Source organism: Triturus cristatus, chromosome 9, assembly GCF_964204655.1.
Source record: "Triturus cristatus chromosome 9, aTriCri1.1, whole genome shotgun sequence".
In the NCBI taxonomy this organism is placed as follows: Eukaryota; Metazoa; Chordata; class Amphibia; order Caudata; family Salamandridae; genus Triturus; species Triturus cristatus.
Genome location: NC_140592.1, coordinates 1271364290 through 1271383688, shown reverse-complemented (window position 1 = coordinate 1271383688; position 19399 = coordinate 1271364290). Strand labels below are relative to the sequence as shown.

At 47.4% G+C, this 19399-nt stretch overlaps 1 protein-coding gene across 1 annotated transcript in view; it reads left to right on the top strand.

The window, feature by feature from the left end:
* BAZ1A (bromodomain adjacent to zinc finger domain 1A) overlaps positions 1 to 19399 on the top strand; it is a 758495-nt gene that overhangs the window by 358446 nt on the left and 380650 nt on the right. Inside the window, exons 11-12 of the mRNA XM_085627428.1 lie at positions 13970 to 14116; positions 14776 to 14871. Of these exons, the coding sequence (XP_085483554.1) occupies positions 13970 to 14116; positions 14776 to 14871 (243 nt within the window). The remainder of the gene's footprint in view (positions 1 to 13969; positions 14117 to 14775; positions 14872 to 19399) is intronic.

Below are 19399 nucleotides of genomic sequence, written 5' to 3'. Positions count from 1 at the left end.
CAGATCAGCAATCCAAGGGAAATGCCCTATGGATAAGCTGGTCGAGGACATTTGCCTACGCCTTTCCACCGTTACCCCTGTTGCACAGAGTGCTCGACAAGTGCAGAACCAGCAACATGACTCTGATCCTGGTGGCTCCGCAGTGGGCAAGGCAGACATGGTTCTCACAAATTCAAGAAATGGCACAAGGAAATCCATACAGGTTCGAGAGGAGGAAGGACCTGCTCAATGCAAAACGGAGAGGTCCTGCACCCAGAGCCAGAGACCCTCAACCTGGCGGCATGGCTCCTGAAGACCTAGAGTTCGCACACCTAAGACTGCCTCCGAGCACTAGGCGAGTGCTACGGGAGGCAAGGAAACCAACTACACGAAAATGCTACAGCGCAAAATGGAAGAGATTCACTGTGTGGTGCAGGAAAAAGGGCCTGCAAAACAGAATGACAAGAGACTCAACAGTACTGAGGTACCTCACACACCTTCTAAAGAGTAACCTCTGCTCGAGCTCCCTAAGGGTACACCTAGCGGCGATCGTGGCCTACACCAGAGGTGAAAAGGGTGGAAGTTTCTTCACCTCGCAGGTGGTGAAGAGATTTATGGAAGGAGCCAAAAGGATGGCCCCCCCCGAAAAGGTTGCCACCGCCGGCATGGAATCTGAACGTGGTTCTGACGGAGCTCATGAAGGCACCGTTTGAACCCATTCACAAGGCCACACTGCAGATGTTGACGATGAAAACGGCCTTTCTGGTGGCCATAACCTCACTACGCAGAGTGAGCGAGCTTCAGGCACTGACCCTACAGGAACCCTACATTCAGATTCACAAGGACAGAATAGTCCTGAGGACGGACCCACACTACATGCCCAAGGTGGTGTCGGCGTTCCACATGAATCGGAGTATTCAGATACCAAGTTTCTTCCAAAACCCGAGTTCAAACGCAGAAAAGGCCCTGCACACCCTCGACGCAAGAAGAGCGGTGATGCACTACATTGAGAGAACCAAGTAACTCAGGAAGTCGAAGCAGCTGATTGTGTCCTTTGCTACTAGCTTCATGGGTAGGCCAGTGACTAAGGGCACCATCGCTAGGTGGATTGCCCTCACTATTCAATTCTGCCACAAACAGGCTGGACAGGAGCTAGCGGAGGGGCCTCAGGCGCACTCCACAAGGAAGAAGGGGGCCACCGTGGCCTTCCTGGCGAACACGCCCATCCAGGACATATGTCTCGCGGCAACTTGGGCATCTGTGCACACGTTCACGAAACACTACTGCGTGGACATTCAGATGAACAAGGAAGCACAGGTTGGACAGAAGGTGCTTCAACACATTTTCAACGACCAACGCTCCTCTACCACCCAGCCGCCACAAAATTAGGAAAACCGCTACAAAGTCTATGCACAGCATAGTGAATCCAGAAAGATTCACGCTGCAAAACGAATAGTTTCTTACCTGTCGGTGTAGTTTTGCAGCTTGAAGATCTTTCTGGATTCACTAGCGAACCCACCCACCTCCGCCAAGAAGATGAGGCTGGAGGAAGAGGGGGTAAAATGGAAAAGATCAAAAGAAATGAAAACGTACACGAAAAAATGGACAAGAAGGATTAATCAATCGCCTAGGATTTAAAAAAAAAAACAAAAAAAAAACAAAAGGAAAGGAAAAAAGAACCCGAAGATGGCGCCCCAAAGGTGGGACTTCTGCAGGAAGCACGACGACGTCACGGGAGGTGCACCAAATGGTGGGTCGTCGCCGCCCACCTGGGCTACAAAAAAAAAAAGAAAAGACTACGAATCCGGACCCAACCACAAGATCGCGGAATAATGCACAGCATAGTGAATCCAGAAAGATCTTCAAGCTGCAAAACTACACTGACAGGTAAGAAACTATTCGTTCTCACATGGGCTAATGGGACCGCCTTTCGAACCATTGCATAAGTGTGAGCTGCAATTTCTCACATGGAAAACAGCTTTTCTGGTGGCCATTACTTCCCTTAGAAGGGTTAGTGAAATACAAGCACTCACTATACAGGAACCTTTTCTCCAAATGCACCAGAACAAGGTTGTACTCCGCACCAACCCAAAATTCCTACCCAAAGTCATTTCTCCCTTCCATCTGAACCAATCTGTAGAATTACCAGTTTTTTTCTCACAACCTCAAACTGTTGCGGAGAGGGCTCTACACACATTGGATGTTAAAAGGGCCTTACTTTACTATATCCAAAGAACACAACCTTTCAGAAAAACCAAACCGCTATTTGTCTCTTTCTCTCCACCACATAAAGGCAACCCTATTTCTAAATCAGGGATAGCTAGGTGGATTGTAAAATGCATACAGATTTGCTACCACAAAGCAAAACGAACGCTATCTGTTCCCCCTAAAGCCCACTCTACAAGGAAGATAGGGGCTTCTATGGCTTTTCTAGGAAACATACCACTAGATGACATCTGCAAAGCAGCGACCTGGTCAACACCGCACACTTGCACAAAACCGTACTGTGTAGATGTGCAAACCAAGCAACAAGCTAGTGTGGGCCAGTCTGTACTAAAAACACTGTTCCAAACCACTCCAACGGATACCGGTGGTCGCCGCTAGGGTTGGGTACTGCTATATAGTCTATGCAAAAGTGTGTAATCTGCAGCTCATATGCCTCGAACGGAATATGCTACTTACCAGTATGCATCTGTTCTTGGCATGTAGAGCTGCAGATCTATACACGTCCACCCGGCTACCTGTATCCGTTCCAGTCTATCTTATTTAGATACAACACACACATGGGTTTCTTAGTATTATCACTACGCTCCATCTTTTCCCTGCTGGCGAAAAACAATCTGAGGATGGAGCCGAAGCCCATGCGCAATACGGACCGAAGGAGGAGTCACCGACCTCGTGACTTCCAAAGACTTTTCAAGAGGAAAAACAAACTGCAAACATCGGGCCCAACACCAGATGGCGATCTATGCAAAAGTGTGTAGATCTGCAGCTCCACATGCCAAGAACAGATGCATACTGGTAAGTGGCATATTCCTTTTGCTTTTGCCAATGTTTCTGATGGTGAGGCCCCGGCATCTTCCACACCAATAAGGTTTTACAAAAAGCCACAACAAGTCGCTCTCTGGCAAAACCAAAAAGCTGACCAATTTGAGACCTCTGGATTTTCCAGTACTTGTTTATTTTTGTTCCCTATAATCTTATTGAAACTCTATACACTTATTTTCCATTATGAATATTTTTGGGGAATACTAGCGTACATCAACACATTTTATTAAAGGATGCTGCAAAGAAATGGTACCTAAACTTTTACATTACTTTAGCTAAATGTTTTTAATTTTCCTACTTGCATTTTTTTGTGAACATTTTATTTTGAAAGCAAAGCATCATCTCTCTTGCTTTCAAGTTTCTGCAAACATTTGCATCTTATAAGAGCCTTCTGGGAGAATGTTTTTTTAAAGCCTCATATTGCTAAACTTTGAAAATGTGTTCACGTTTTTATACTAGAACCAGTCATTAGTGCAGTTGGAGCCAATAAAATGTACTTAGAGCGCTAACCCTAATAATAAAGGCTTTGCATTATTGAACCATAAATACAAGTCTGAACAGCATTAACACTTAGATACAAATATTACCTTAACTGCAGACCATGCCCTTCCCTGATCCATAATGTGTTACTGTAAACTGGCAGCTAAAGAGTTGGTGCTGTAGGGGTTGGGCTTACTTGTCACAAGGGCAAAGTGCATACAAAAACTTGTTGGTCTTGACCCCAATTTTTCAAAAAACGGGAGAGGGACCCCAATGACACAAGAGAGGGGCACCAACAAAGACCTCAGTCAGGAAAAAACCTCCTTGTCAACACACCATTCAAACCTATACTCCTTTCATACCAAGGGGATGAGGATGGACAGCAGCAGCATAAAATACCGATAAGAAGAAATAAGTCAGACAAGTTTATTGGACACAATAAAAGCAATGTACACAATCAATAAAGTTACTGGTGCAACAAAAAACAATTTCTTTGTATCAGTATATGAATATTAAAAAACATTTCATATAATCAAAATTAAAAAACGACCTATACAATAATGAGAAACAACATTAAAATTGGGAACAGCATACGAGGAATATATTTTACTTGTAATCCTATTAACATAAGGAAAACACCAAATCAAAAAGTTGCATTAGTTGTGACCCGAATCAGTGTCCTTTTCAATAATATGTCACACAGATCAGTATTACTAGATTTTGAGTAGTTTCCTTTATAAAAGCATCGACGCGTTTCGGTGGGCCAAGATTCACAGCCAACACCTTCTTCAGGAATAATATAGTACAGTCCCAACAGTTAAAATCTAGATTTTGAGTAGTTTCCTTTATAAAAGCATCGACGCGTTTCGGTGGGCCAAGATTCACAGCCAACACCTTCTTCAGGAATAATATAGTACAGTCCCAACAGTTAAAATCATGAATCCTTTCATGAATCCTTTAGAAGGCAATGTCCATAAGGATCCTGCCAACACTTCTGAACTTTTACTTATTTGTATTTTCTTTGAAGATTCTTTGGTTGCAAACACCCTGGTATTTGATTACATCCGGGTCGTAATGGACCAAAGGATAGCGCTTCTTGCCTGACTCACAGACATGCCACAGTGTCTATATATTTTGAGCATGGGTTTTCATAAGACCTTAAGTGCTGTCTCTGTGGTCGGTAACCGTGCCAACGTCTGATGTATAAAAAAGGATAAGTTGTATCCAGAGACGGTGCCGAAAGATCACTCAGTCTCGACTTGCTTGGATGTACGTGGCACGGTCTTCCTCGTCGGGTAAATATGAAACTCGGACCCCAAACAATGTGTCCTGGGCGTCGAGCTATAGGAACTTCACATCCCTGTGTTGGCCAGAGGTATCATGTATGTATTGAAGCTGGTGGAACTGGGGGATGAATCTTGAGGAGCTTCATAGATTTTGGGCTTCCTAGGAATAGTGTGTCAATTTGACAGCTTGTGCTTCATCTGTTAAGGAGGAGCAGATCTGGCGGAGGGTGGGTCCTTGAATACCGATCTTGTGCAGGTGTCTGAAGGGGATGGGGTGAGAGACTTTAAAATGCTGCAGAGAGGTTCTGGAGAATGAGGGCTGCCATGTCCCCTTTTTCAAGGATCATGCTATGTCCACTGTGGCGGCGAGGAGTGTAGTTTCTGTGCTGTGGTTGGGCCTGAATCCGGACTATGGAGTCGAGAAGCTGGTGGTTGTTGAGGTGGTTGGTGAGGAATCGATTGATTAGCTTATCCAAGACCATGGCCAGGTATGGTGGGGTGGGGGGGGGGGGGGGGGGTAGATGAACCTGCAGTTGGAAAAGGCAGCAGTGCTGTGGATGGTTTCTTGAGCAGGGGTTTGACAGTGTGTTTCCAGGTTTCCAGTGATGTGGCAAAGTCAGTGGAGGCATTGAGGATGGGTGCCATCACTTCTCTGATCGATAGGGGTCATTCGATGGAGTGGTGGTGGAAGAGGTCAGCTGGGGCCCGAGTGGATTATCTTCATGACTACTGCAGTTTTGTTTGTGGTCACAACAGACCGTGTTCTGGGGTTTTTGTTCGGCTGAGATGGGAAGTGAAGGTCAAAGGTGCCATACATTTAGGTGATTTTGCTGTAAAAATAATCAGAGCTTTTTGCAGACGTCTTGCGAGGGCGGGTGGGGGTTATCGCAAAATCTGAATGCGCAGATTTCCTTGTTATTGTTTTTGCATGTGTTAAATCAGTTTGCGCAAGCTGTCTGCTTGGTGTTCCGATCTGCTAGTGGTAGCGTCTTAAGGAAAGTTTTGAAGATGATTTTCCCTGCAGTGAGTTGACTACCACCTGCTCTCCAGTTGCTTGCAGTGGCTTTTCGGCAGCCTGAGTTCCTTTGACTACCAGCTGGTCCGTGGCTGAGATCTTGCTATTGTATTGCTCTTGGCGGCAGTCACAATGTTTGTGTATGCAGTTATCCAGCTTTTACCATAGTCATTTTTTTTTAGGTTGAGCGAAGCAGCAGCACGCATGCGCTGCTTGCTCTGCGATTCATGCTGTATTAGGGTATGCACTAGTAGCACCGCCCATTCGCCGCCCAGATTTGTCGTTTGCTTTGTGTCATTGTCCTTCTTAAATGGGGGCTTCTGATTCGTAAATAGGCTTGTTAGTTCCGCCTTGGTACTGCCTTTTCTCCATTTGTTACCGCCCCTAACGACTACCTTTTACTAGGCTTGTTACACGGCCTGCTTTGTTCGAGGCATGTGGGCTGCTGAATTCATATCTGTGCATACATCGCCGCCTAGTGTTGGGTCTGGATGATTGCACATTGTTGTCCTGAAAGAGTCTTCGAAGTATCACGAGATAGGTGGCTCCTCCCCTGGACTACAGTGCGCATGGGCATCCCCTCCATCCTTAGATTTTTTTTTTCCGCCATTGGGTTCGGATGTCCTAATCTTAGCTCTTTGAGTATTTAGGCCTTTACATTCGTCGGTATTTTCGTTCGGCGCCAAGTATATTTGTCGAGGGCGTTCTCGAGTAGATCATCAACGATGGATCCAAAGACATCGAATAGCCCTTTTAAGCGTTGCCCTCTTTACAACGCTAAGTATGCTCGCTTCGACGTGCACCCGGTGTGCAACAAGTGCCTCTCTCCAAACTACGACGAAGCCACCTGTATGGCGTGTTCCAGGTTTCGATCGAAGAAGACCCTTCGCATTTGTCGAGCAGCTCGGCTCGAGGCGCAGAAAGCGACGCCAAACCCGGACAACATCTTCGGGACAGAAGATGAGGAGGTCGTGGACCTTGAAGTTCGGGGGGAGCTCTCGGATCCGGATTCGGAGCGAGAATCCGACTATGATGCCGAAGACGAGCGTATAGTAGACTAACAGGAAGATGGTGTCGTCGAAGAGGTAGGAGACGACGAGGAGGCCCTTGGGGCCGAGGAAGATGGCTCAGAAGATGAGCTAGGCCCACATGTCGGTACAAAGCCCAACGAGGCACTCTATAAGGCTCAGGTCGAGGGATCGCCACAAGGCCTTACCTAAGATCATTCCTCTCGTTCTACAGCCCCGCATAAAGGCCCGGCTACCAACTACCCTAAAGAGCCATCGGTATCGAAAGCGCCATCATTCGATCCAACGAAATCGAAACTGAAGGCACAGGCACCTACCTCGAAACCGAAAGTGAAAGAGTCTCTCATCGGCAACAAGGCCTCGAAGCCCTCGGAGCCGAATAAACAAAAGAAGGCCGTCGACGCACGGAGACTTCATGAGGACGTCGAGCCAAAGGCGGCGCCAATAACCAAGGTCAAGGTTGCCGACCCGAAAAGATCGGCGCCAAGGATCGTCGACACAAAAATACAGAGCGCCTCGCGACGGCCGAGCCATCCCGGTCCTCTTGTCGAGAACACGGCGTCTGGTTCGGGGTTAGATGCCACGTCGAAAAGGGTATCGACGGAACGTGTCGACTCAACAACCCCGTCTCCCTCCCTAAAGAAGAAGGTGTCGGAGTTGTTACTCCGCATCCACGACACGGCTTCCATGCTCGGCGCAAAAGCACCCCCGCAGTCAGACGGTCAGCACAGTTCACGTCGCGTCGACGCACATAAAATTCGGACTACCACCGGCGGTACGACCGAGGATGTTGGACGCAAAGAAGGGTCTCGAGCCGCAAAACAGGGTCGACCCGAAGAAACCTGTCGCAGCACCAACAGGAATGCCAATGGGACAGAGAGCTGTCGAAGTACCTCAGGATGATGAGGAGCCAAGGCAGTTTATCGATGCCGAGACTGGTAGACTGTCAATATATAAAAGAAAGATACTGCCAGAGAAATCAATGGAGCCATACAAAACTCCATTGAAGAAGAAGAGGGCCACGTCACCAGTTCTAGTAGAACATGTTCACTATTATGACCAGGAGCATCAGTCCTTCTCACCCACACATTTTGATGTGGATGCAGGGGATGCTGGTGATGTTGAGGACACTTATCCTGTGGACACTGACCCTGAAGATCAAAACCAACCTTGGGTGGACGATATTGGTACAGGGGACCCACATACTGCTCCAGACACACCGGCATATGTGGTAAAATCATCTCCTACTGAGGATACTGCTGCTTTCAATGCCTTGATTGAGAGAGCAGCTAAAAATCATGATGTACAGCTCCACGCTGATCCTATTGAGGATGATTTTCTGATGGATACCTTCTCTACCTCAGAAAGATCTGTTAAGACTCTGCCCATGCTGAAGGGGGTCCTAAAACCGTCTACTGACATTTTTAAGGAGACCACAAGGGCGAGAGTACTAAACCCCAGGATTGACAAAAAATATAGCCCAGCTCCTGTGGACCTTACCTACATAAGAGGCCAGTTGCCTTTGGATTCGTTGGTGGTGTCCAATGCTCGGAAGAGAGCCAATTCAGACAACGGGTGATGCTCCTCCCCCTGACAAGGAGTCTAAGGTCTTGGAAACTTCAGGAAAAAGAGTTGCTGCACAGGCAGCTAACATCTGGAGAATTGCCAACACTCAGGCACTTCTGGCTCGATACGACAGGGCGCATTATGATACCCTAGAGACACTGCTACAGCACCTCCCAGATCAGTTTAAGGAAGGAGCAGAGTCGCTTATTACAGAAGGGAAGCTCATAAGCAACGCTTCCATTAAGTGCGCTCTTGACGTAGCGGACACTGCAGCTAGGGCTATGAACACCAGCGTCATGTTAAGAAGGCATGCTTGGTTGAGAATCTCAGGATTCAAACCAGAGATACAAACAACGATACTCAATCAACCTGTCAACCCTGACTCCCTTTTTGGCCCCGAAGTTGACACCACCCTTGAAAAGATCAAAAAAGATACAGAGACTGCGAAGTCTATGGGGGCTCTGCAATCACAGCAGTTTAGGAGTGGGTCCTTTCGTCGCTCTACCAACAGAGGACCATCTAGAGGCCAGAACTCCCAACAGTCGCAGTACACTAAAGGAGGTTCACAGACCACCTATAATAAGAATACTAGAGGTGGATACCGTGGAAACAACGTCAAAGGCAGAGGCCGAGGGAACAACAGCTCCAGGTCCTCCGCCACCAACAAACAGTGACGCCTTGTCACTGCCCCCTGACCACGTAACACCTGTCGGGGGAGACTCCAGCAGTTCCTGTTGGTCTGGAAATCCATCACTACAGACAGGTGGGTGAGAGACATTGTCCAGTACGGTTGTCTGGAGCTCACTTCCACTCCACCAAACATACCACCAAGACACCGTCCTATGTCCGCAGAGCACTTGCACTTATTCCACCAGGAAGTTCTCAGTATGCTCCAAAAAGGAGCCATAGAACTCGTGCCAGCAGAAGAACAGGGATCAGGAGTGTACTCACTGTATTTTTTGATACGCAAAAAGGACGGGTCTCTCAGACCCATACTGGATTTAAGACCTCTAAACCGTTACATTCTGTCAGAGCATTTTCACATGCTCACCTTGCAACAGGTGCTGCCGTTGCTCAAACAGGGAGACTTTCTTGCGACACTAGATCTCAAAGATGCGTATTTCCATATACCCATACACCCATCACACAGAAAATATCTCAGGTTCACTGTTCTCAACCAACATTACCAGTTCAAAGTCCTCCCCTTCGGAGTAACGGCACCCAGAGTGTTCACCAAGTGCCTGGCAACAGTGGCGGCGCACTTAAGGAGACAGCACATACATGTCTATCCTTATCTGGACGACTGGCTTATCCATGGAAGGTCGGCCCAGCGGTGTGCCAACCACGTAACCCACACCATTCACCTTCTTCACAGCCTTGGCTTCTCCCTGAATTATCCAAAGTCCCACCTTCAACCCGCCCATTTACAGCAGTACCTAGGCGCGACCATAGACACTCTGGCAGCCAAGGCACAGCCCAATTCAGTAAGGATCAACAGCATGCAGTTGCTCATAACAAAGTTCAAACCTCAACACTCACTACCGGCACGAGTGTTTATGCAGTTGATAGGCATGATGGCCTCCTGCATCTTCATAGTCCCGCACGCGAGGTTACATATGCGCCCGCTTCGGGAGTGCTTAGCACGTCAGTGGAATCAGGCTCACGGACAATTGAAGGACCTAGTGTTGGTGAGCGGTCGGGCATACAACTCTCTGCATTGGTGGAATCCACAAAACCTTTGCAAGGGCCGACAGTTCCGAGAGCCTGTCCCACAAATCATACTGACGGCGGACGCGTCTCTCCAGGGATGGGGAGCTCATGTACTCAATTACACAGTGCAGGGACTATGGACGACACAGCAAAGGAGAATGCACATCAACCTTCTGGAACTCATGGCAATCTTCCTTGCAATGAAGGCATTCAAAGTACACTTGTGCAACAAAGTCGTGTTGATCCGGACGGACAACATGACCACCATGTACTACATACAAAAGAAGGGAGGGACACACTCCCCACAGTTGTCTCATCTGGCTAAGAGCATGTGGAAGTGGGCCATTCAGAGGAACATCTTCCTCATGGCGGAACACCTCCCGGGCAAGGACAACCAGATGGCGGATCTGCTCAGCAGACACAGCCACCAAATACACGAGTGGGAGATGCATCCATCAGTACTCCAACCGTACTTCCAGCAGTGGAGTCATCCAGAGATAGACCTATTCGCCACAAGGGAAAACGCAAAATGCCAAAGCTTTGCCGCCAGGTTCCCACATCCACAGTCGCAGGGCAATGCAATATGGATGAACTGGTCAGGCAGATTTGCGTACGCTTTTCCCCCAGCACCATTAATACCGCTGGTGGCAAGCAAACTGAGGCAACACTCAATGACGTGCATCCTGGTTGCTCCAACGTGGGCACGCCAACCATGGTACACCACGTTTCTGGAACTCTCCGTGGTACCGCATCAACGACTACGGCTAAGACCCACGCTTTTAACACAGAGCCATGGCGAGATTCAGCACCCAGATCCGCAACAGCTGAACCTGGCGATCTGGCTCCTGAGATCTTAGAATTTGGCTACCTAAACTTGCATCCAGAATGTATGAATATCAAGGAGGCATGGAGACCCACTACCAGAGCCTGCTATGCGGCTAAGTGGAAAAGATTGGTCATTTATTGTAAAAAATAATGACATCACTCCGCTGGATGCATCAACGCAAAACATTATTTGTTATCTATTACACTTATACCGATGCAATCTAGCGTACAATTCCATCCGTATACATTTAACCGCACTGGCAGCTTACATTCAGAACAGGCAGCACCTCTCACTGTTCAAAGTGCCTGCCATCAGAGCTTTCTTGGAGGGACTCAAACGTGTGATTCCTCCAAGACACCCTCCTTCACCAGTCTGGAACCTAAATGTGGTCCTCACCAGACTGATGGGACCACCTTTTGAACCTCTACACTCTTGTGAGATTCAATTTCTAACATGGAAAGTAGCTTTCCTAGTTGCCATTACTTCCCTAAGACGAGTTAGTGAACTTCAGGCACTAACCATTCAAGAGCCATTTATACAGGTTCATGCCAACAGGGTCGTACTACGCACAAACCCTACTTTAATGCCCAAGGTAATCTCGCAGTTCCATATGAACCAATCCATAGACCTACCGGTGTTTTCTCCTAATCATGAGAATGTAGCAGAGAGAATGCTCCACACACTTGATATCAAAAGAGCTGTCCTGTACTATATTGACAGAACACAAAATTTCAGGAAAACAAAACAACTGTTTGTTGCCTTTTCTCCACAGTACAAAGGCAACCTGATTTCCAAAGCAGGAATAGCTAGGTGGATCGTTAAGAGTATAAAGAGTTGCTATGAAAAAGTGAAGCGCACACTAACAATTCCTCCAAGAGCCCACTCCACACGGAAGTTAGGGGCCTCCATGGCTTTCCTGGGAAATATTCCTTTAGAGGAGATATGTAGAGCAGCCACATGGTCCACTATACATACATTTACCAAGCACTACTGTGTTGATGTACACTCAAGACAGCAGGCAGCTGTAGGACAGGCTGTTCTCCAAACTCTTTTTCAGACTGCTGCAGCTGGCACGGGACGCCGCTGCTAAATGGAGGTACTGCTATATAATCTACGCACAGATATGAATTCAGCAGCCCACATGCCTCGAACCGAATATGCTACTTACCAGTATGCATCTGTTCTTGGCATGTAGGGCTGCTGACATTCATATCGCCCACCCTCCTCCCCGGCGCCTGTAGCAGCTGTAGCATTCAGTAATTACTGTATAGCATGGTCATCATTCACTGTATTACACTCCATCTATGCCACAATGGCGAAAAACAATCTTAAGGATGGAGAGGATGTCCATGCGCACTGTGGTCCAGGGGAGGAGTCACCTATCTCGTGATACTTCGAAGACTCTTCCAGGACAACAATGTGCAATCATCCGGACCCAACACTAGGCGGCGATCTATGCACAGATATGAATGTCAGCAGCCCTACATGCCAAGAACAGATGCATACTGGTAAGTAGCATATTCGATCTGGTGGGTGAGCACTATTTTTGTTATTTGCACTGATTGGGACAATGGCTTCGCCTTTTTTGGTATTTGCGTAATGAGCGCAGCGCCTGCTTTAGGGACACCGCCATCATTTAAAATTTTAATTTTGTTAAACTTTCATGTTGAGCACGGCGTCCAATTCTGGGACACTGCGCTCTGTTGAATTTTTTTTTTTTTTTACTATCCTAGTGAGCGCGGTGGCGCTTCAGGGACACTGCACTCAGTGTTTAAGAAAAGAGCGCGTGCCCTTTTTGCGGGCGCTGTGCTCAGTGTTAGTTAAACAACCATTTGCAATGCAATAGGTCTCGATTTACCCTTGCTTAGGCTATTGGCATTGTAAATGACAATGCCTTTTATTTAGGTTTTAAAAAACAAAACAAAAAAATATAATTGACTTTGTCATTTACAATGCCAATATCTCAAACTCATGTAAATGCGAGACCTATTGCATTGCAAATGCTTGTTTATATATATATTGTAGCAATATGATGAAATTTTAGTTTGAGAATACCGCAGGAGCAGCCTGCCACCCCTGCCCCAAAAGGTAGGAGCCCTTGTTGCAGGATTGAGGAACACAACAAACGACAGTAAGCAATGAGAATTGTTTTGTGAAAAATTTTTCATGGACGCTATACACGGGTCGAGCTGAGAGCCAGAGGTGAGTGGATTTGGATTGGTGAGGCTTCTCTAAAGTCAAGAGGAGAGTACGGAGGAAGCATGGGGGCTGAACTGTAGGGTGGGGGACACGTACAATGCAAGGTCAGAGGAGCTGATGAGCTCCCTTTCAATGGCGCGACATTGTGTAGAATCCTTGCTTAAAACCTTCGATGGCGGCCTTCATGACTGAGTGCGGGATCTCAATGAGAAAAAGTTATAGCGAAGACAATTTACTCATGAATAGACCTAAACGCCTAGTAAAATTTACAGCAATGGAAGACTTAGTGTCTTATGTTCTTTCCGTATGAAGTGGATAACTCGCTTGCATTCACAGTGGCATTGAGATGGCTGGCCAGAGATGCAGCGGTGTGTTTACAGTTCATGGTTAAATGCTTTCCGTTTCTTGGGCCATTGTGAGCGAAGGGATCCATGGAGACTAGCTTCACGTTTCTGGAAACAGGTCCTCATTAGTTGGGGTTGACTTTCTTTAGTTGCCTGAGGTGTACATTAAACTAAAACACATCAATCTGATGCGAGGTTCATGCTGCCTTTAGTCATGTATGCTGCTGTTTCAGGTGGGATACGGGCACATCGCCCTAGGTTACTGTTGCCGTGTTTGCTACTGGCACAGCAGCAAGGGAGCTTTGCAATAGCGCTGAGATATTTGTAAATGTGTCTCTGTTCAAGGAAAAAAAACTTTTTAACATTTTTTTTTTTTAATGTTTTTGATTGTTGTCAAGATGTTGCTTCCCCAGAGGCATGAAGTGGGTGGGGGTCCTAGAAAATAGATATTGAAATTTATTCTGTGTCCCTACTTTCTTTGCTGGCAGAGGTTCTGGAAGAAGCTCTTGTGGGGAACAATGCAGACGGCCCACTCTGCGAGCTTCTCTTTTTCTTCCTGACTGCCATTTTCGATGCCATGGCAGAAGAGGAGGAGGAAGTGGCGAAGGATCAGATTGCAGAGGCAGATACTAAAGGTTGGAGGTCAAATCTCTTGGTCATGACAAGTTATGAGCTTGTGTTGAATCTAGAATCTTTTTCCTCTCTAGTGTTTCATGTGTGCTTACATATGGGAAGGTGTTTGACTTGTTTGTGTCTTGCTCTACATAAAGTAGCATGTTTGCGGTGTGCGTCTTTCTGAGGTTGGGGTTGAGCATGGTATTTGTTGTTTGTGTCATGCTGAACATGTTTGTTGTATTCTCCATGTGCCAATAGTGAGATTTCTAATTTTGCAAACATGTGGTATTGTGGGTATGCAGTTGAGCTTTGTGCGGTTTGCATTTGTGGCATTAGATGTGATTCTGTGCCAGAGGTGGTCTGCATACAGTGACTGGCATGGTAGGTGTCTGGAACCTTTTGCAGGGCTCATGTCGACTGCACAGGAGTGTTAGGCCAATGTGGGTGGTACAGTTGATATTGTGGTTGCAAGTAAGAAGGTTGGAGTGTGAGGCAGTGTTGGCCTCTTCATGGTATGGGTTAGAGGCAGAGTTTCCATCTGCTTGTCTATTGCGTAAAGGTGCAGCTTGTATATTAAGCATAACGTGGTTTGTGCAGAAACTGTGGATGTCAGTTGGTTGTTGTGTGTGTTGCCCTGTCCCAAGTCCTTGCTTTGATATGACCGTTGCTTTTGTTGCAGATTTAACAGAGGCTTTGGATGAGGATGCTGACCCGACGAAAACTGCTCTGTCTGCAGTGGCTTCTCTGGCTGCAGCTTGGCCACAGTTACACCAAGGTAGTAGACACTTCATTGTTTGTGGGCTGTGTGTATTGTGCCTTCTCTTTATTCAAAACTTCTTAATGAGATAATCCAGTTACTCACTTTACACACTTGATTCTTCAGGGTCAGCAGAATTAAGGCTTACACTAGGGTTTAGTAGCAGTTGGAAACCCAGACACATCACACAATAAATTACACTAAAATCCACTGTCCAGCCAGTGCTACTATAGCGTAAAAAAAAAAAATAGGACTTTTATATTCATGTAAGTTAGAAAGCTGAAAACCCCCTGAAAGGCTACCACCTTCTGAGGCCGAGATATAAAGCACCAACGTCAATGCACCAGGTTTACTTAAACATTGGTCTCCGTCTTGCTCTCTTATGGGGATGCGCACGTGTTGAAGAGATGGCCTTTGGGAATTGGACATCTCAATCACCCTGACAATTCAACTGAATCCTTGTGTTAAAGTGGTGACTGAGGGTCCAAGCAGGAGACTATTCATGACCTTTACGTGTTAAAGCCCCATCTTCTGTTTATGGGTGACCCATGTAGCAGTAGGTGTAGGCATCCTCTAAAAATAAAATCCTGCTCACAGTGAATTGTTTCATGTTTTTAGCACCCACAGGCCTTTTAGGGCACACACTAGACCTCACATCTTCACCAGTTCCAACCAAGGACTGACCTTTACAAACCAGTCCTTAGTGCAAATTTTATATTCTCTTGAGCACAGTAAGGGTTAGAGAGACACTTAAAACAGGACTGGAATCGGGATGGTGGTTGTTTCAATAAAAGGGTCTGGATTAAACTCTGAAGTTTGAAAGCATGTAAATTCAGGACTCCGTATGACTGGAGTGGGCACATGAAGGTTATGGAGTGGATCAGGGAAGAGGAAGGCTCACAAGTGATGGCTGAAAAAATCATCTCCGCAACCCAAGCGGTTCTAGTCTCTTTGAGAGCATCTGCGCTGGAATGAAGTTATGACTCCTGGGTGGTCTTGTTTCCTTCATTCATGTTGATTTGTACTCGTATGAACTGAAGTCCGCCAGCTGCACTCTTGCTGTGCAATACAGCTCCTCTTCCACAGATCAGTGCACAATTGGTGCCAGGAGGCCAACCTAGTCCCACGCTAAGGGTTGGACATAAATTCCAGTGAATGGCCTACTCTGCGTTGAGGATATGTGCCCCATATTCAACCCAGCGATCGAGTATTTGTCACTTCGCAGCAGAGTGGTAGATTGTCTGTTCAGATTTTCAAATCAAGCCAATCTTGGAGAAGCCCATCTTCTGATTGGCATTTTGCTTTTGCTGGCTTCCATTAGGAATACTCCCAAGTTTAAGATTTCCCACAAAATTAACAGAATGCTGAACATTGTCAAACATGCACCCCCAGTCACAGATCTCAGCTTAATACATTGGTATTTTGCTGGTCACGCCATTCCAGTTTGGAGTCTGTCATATGTAAATCAGCCTTGGCCCTGCTCCCAATGGGAACAGTCCAGCCCGAACTGCCAAGCCAGGTCCTCCCTCGACTGGAAAACAAGCACCTGGGACCGGTTTCAAACTTCTAGCGTGGTGAGCAAGAAAACAATGGGTTCAACTCTGATCTGTGACTGGAGTTGATTGTTTGCATTGTTCAGCATTCTGTCCTTCATCTGTTCTTTTTGTTGTCCTAAGATGATTTCACAACATAAGATATTAGCATTTGGTCTTCAGTTACAAATAAAGGTGAAAATTAACTGTAGGAAAGGATCTCTTATCTTATAACCCTCCCTCGGATTTTGGATAGATTTTACTGTTTATCTTTTTACTCTGTAGTACACTAGGCTGTGCTGTCCAGGCCTCCTTGCATGTGCTCAGACCCCTGCGCTCGTGGGCAATTGGCTAATACCTGATTGGCTCATTTACCTTAACTAAAATTCCCAGAGGTGCACAGGGCTAGTACGTTAAATGTTGCTTGTTGTAAGGAATTTGGCCATTAGATGTAGGTCTGCACAAGTAATGGGTCCATCATCCCCTTTCTAGGGACCAAACACCCCATTATAGCTCTTGACTCTGTTTAGCGAAGCAGAGCAGTCCAAGGCCTACTCATGGGAGGTGCTGTGGGCTAGTAACCACCATTCACTGGCACGCAATAACACTCAATAAATGTCCAGTCAGTGCTTTTCCTTTGGAAAAGGAAAAGTGCATTTATTACTCACTACTTAATATGCAGTAATGTAAAAAAATACATAAGACTGGTGAAAATACCTTCGATAACATTCCGTTTGACCCCTAAAGGATAATGACTCCAGGAATCACAGTAACCCCTTTCCCATACAAAAGAAGTGTCACTTCAAATGAAGCAGGTCTACTGACTTTGTCAATGTTTTTGCACTTTTTGGAAAGTGGGTTTCTGTTGCAGTAACCCCCCCCCCCCCCCCGTAGGAAAGTGGGTTTCTGTTGCAGTAACCCCCCCCCCCCGTAGGAAAGTGGGTTTCTGTTGTAGTAAACCCCCCCCCGTAGTTCTGTTGCAGTAACCCCCCCACTTTTTGCCAGACTACTGATGCACTTTTTCTTTGTCTCCTGGATCCCTGCCGATCAGGTTCCCAGGGCCTGTGTTCTTTCCCCAAAACGAACCCAATTGGCATCTCCGGCCACATGTCAGCCCCTGGTAAATGGTACCACAGGTCCCCAGGGCACTGCGACCATGAAAGACCTATAAGGGCTGCAGCACTTATTATACCACCCTTGGAGGCCCTGTACCTTTACACACACATGCTGCCTTTGCAGGCTGTGTTTTGGTTAAGAACAAAGTAAAGAATCGACATGACCCACATCCCTGTGTGCCATGCATACAACCCATTGCCCTGGCATACATCAGTCACCCCTCTAGCTGGGTGCCCTATGCCAGTGGTGAGGGTACAGGTGCATGAGCCATGTACCCTACAGTGTCTAAGCCCCTTCTTAGGCATTGTAAATGCAGTGCTGCCATTAAGAGTATATGGTGCTTGAAGCTTGTCATTACAAACTCCACAGCAACATAATGTTTACACTGAAAACTGAGAAGTTTGGTATCAAACATCTCAGCCCATTAAACCCACATTGATGCCAGTGTGGGATTTAATGAAAAATGCACACAGAGGGCATCTCAGAGATGCCCCTTAAAAAACGACCGGCCGCTGGTGGGTTCCCTGACTGGTACACGCCAGCCTGCCACCATGAGACATGTTTCTGGACCCCTAGGGTGGGAGCCTATGCTCCCTGAGCCCAGAAACAAAGCCTTTCCTGGGCGTAGGTGCCCCCCCCCCCCCGGCCGGCCAGAAAGAACAATCTGTGGCAGGGGAGCTTCAAAGGCCTGGCAGCCTTTGTAGTGCAACCCCCTCAGCCTCTCCTAGCAGAGGCAGGCCCCCTTCCCGTCTCCCCTCCCTTTCGGCGGGAAGGCGGGCGGGAAAAACTAGCCAGCCCAGGAGATGTCCACCTCTGCCAACTCCACCCCTCAGGTGGGGGAGGCGAGGTGAAGCCCACTCTCCAGCTCTCGCCATGTTACAGATGGCAGGCACTCCCCAATCACTACGGATTGTGCCCACTCCCCCATGTGGGGTGAGCACACCAAGGGTGTAGTCACCCTAAGGTCAGTAGCCCATTGGCTACTGACCTCAAGACCCCTAAAACACCCCCTAAATACAGTATTTAGGGGGCAACCCTGAACCAAGAAGGCAGATTCCCGCAACCTAAGAAGAAAAAGGTCGAAAGAATACACCTAGCAGAGGAGACTGCAGAGAACAACTGACTTGACCCCAGCCCTACCGGCCCGTCTGCAGTTTCCAGAGATACTGTGGCAAAAATAATCTTGTCCTGCAGCTAGCGACCTCCAAGAACCCCTGGGAGGACTGTCTGCCTTCATCAAACACCGGATCTCCTGTGAACAGCAGCCCTGTTCAAAAGAAGAGGACAAAGAAACCAGACGCCTGGAACTACCACTGCACCTGTCGCCTATGGCCCGAGTTAGTGGCCCACCGGTCCCAGCGAGGTCCCCCAGCGCTCCCGAGTCAAAGTTCACCGTGGGTTGACCGCCCTAAGCCCTGGAGAAAAGAACTCGAGGTGCACCTACGTCCCGAGCCCTCCAACTTTCCTGCCCAGCTGTTGGTTCCTCCCGGAAGTCTTTCTGTACCGAGCCTGCAGCTGAAAACCAAAACTGAAAATCCCCATTGAAAACAGGCCACCTGACCTCAAAACAGCACCCTGCACCCGGCTGCCCTGGTGCCGCTGAAGATGCCCCTTTGGTGCTAACTTGGTCCCCAACTTGCCCTGAGCTTAACCCTAGGAGCTTTGCTCCCTCAACCTCGTGGCCTGCTTGCTAGCAGCCACCAACCAGAGTCCGGAGAACCGGAGTAGGATTACATTGGGCCTCAACACTTTGCACCCGGCCGTTCAAGTGCCACTGGGGGTGCAACAACAGTGCCTCACTGACCCTGGAAGACACCGGAGTCTTGCCCCAGAACCCTAACTTCAAAGACCGAATACTTACCTCGAAACCAATGACCTGTTTTTCGTCTTAGGATAAC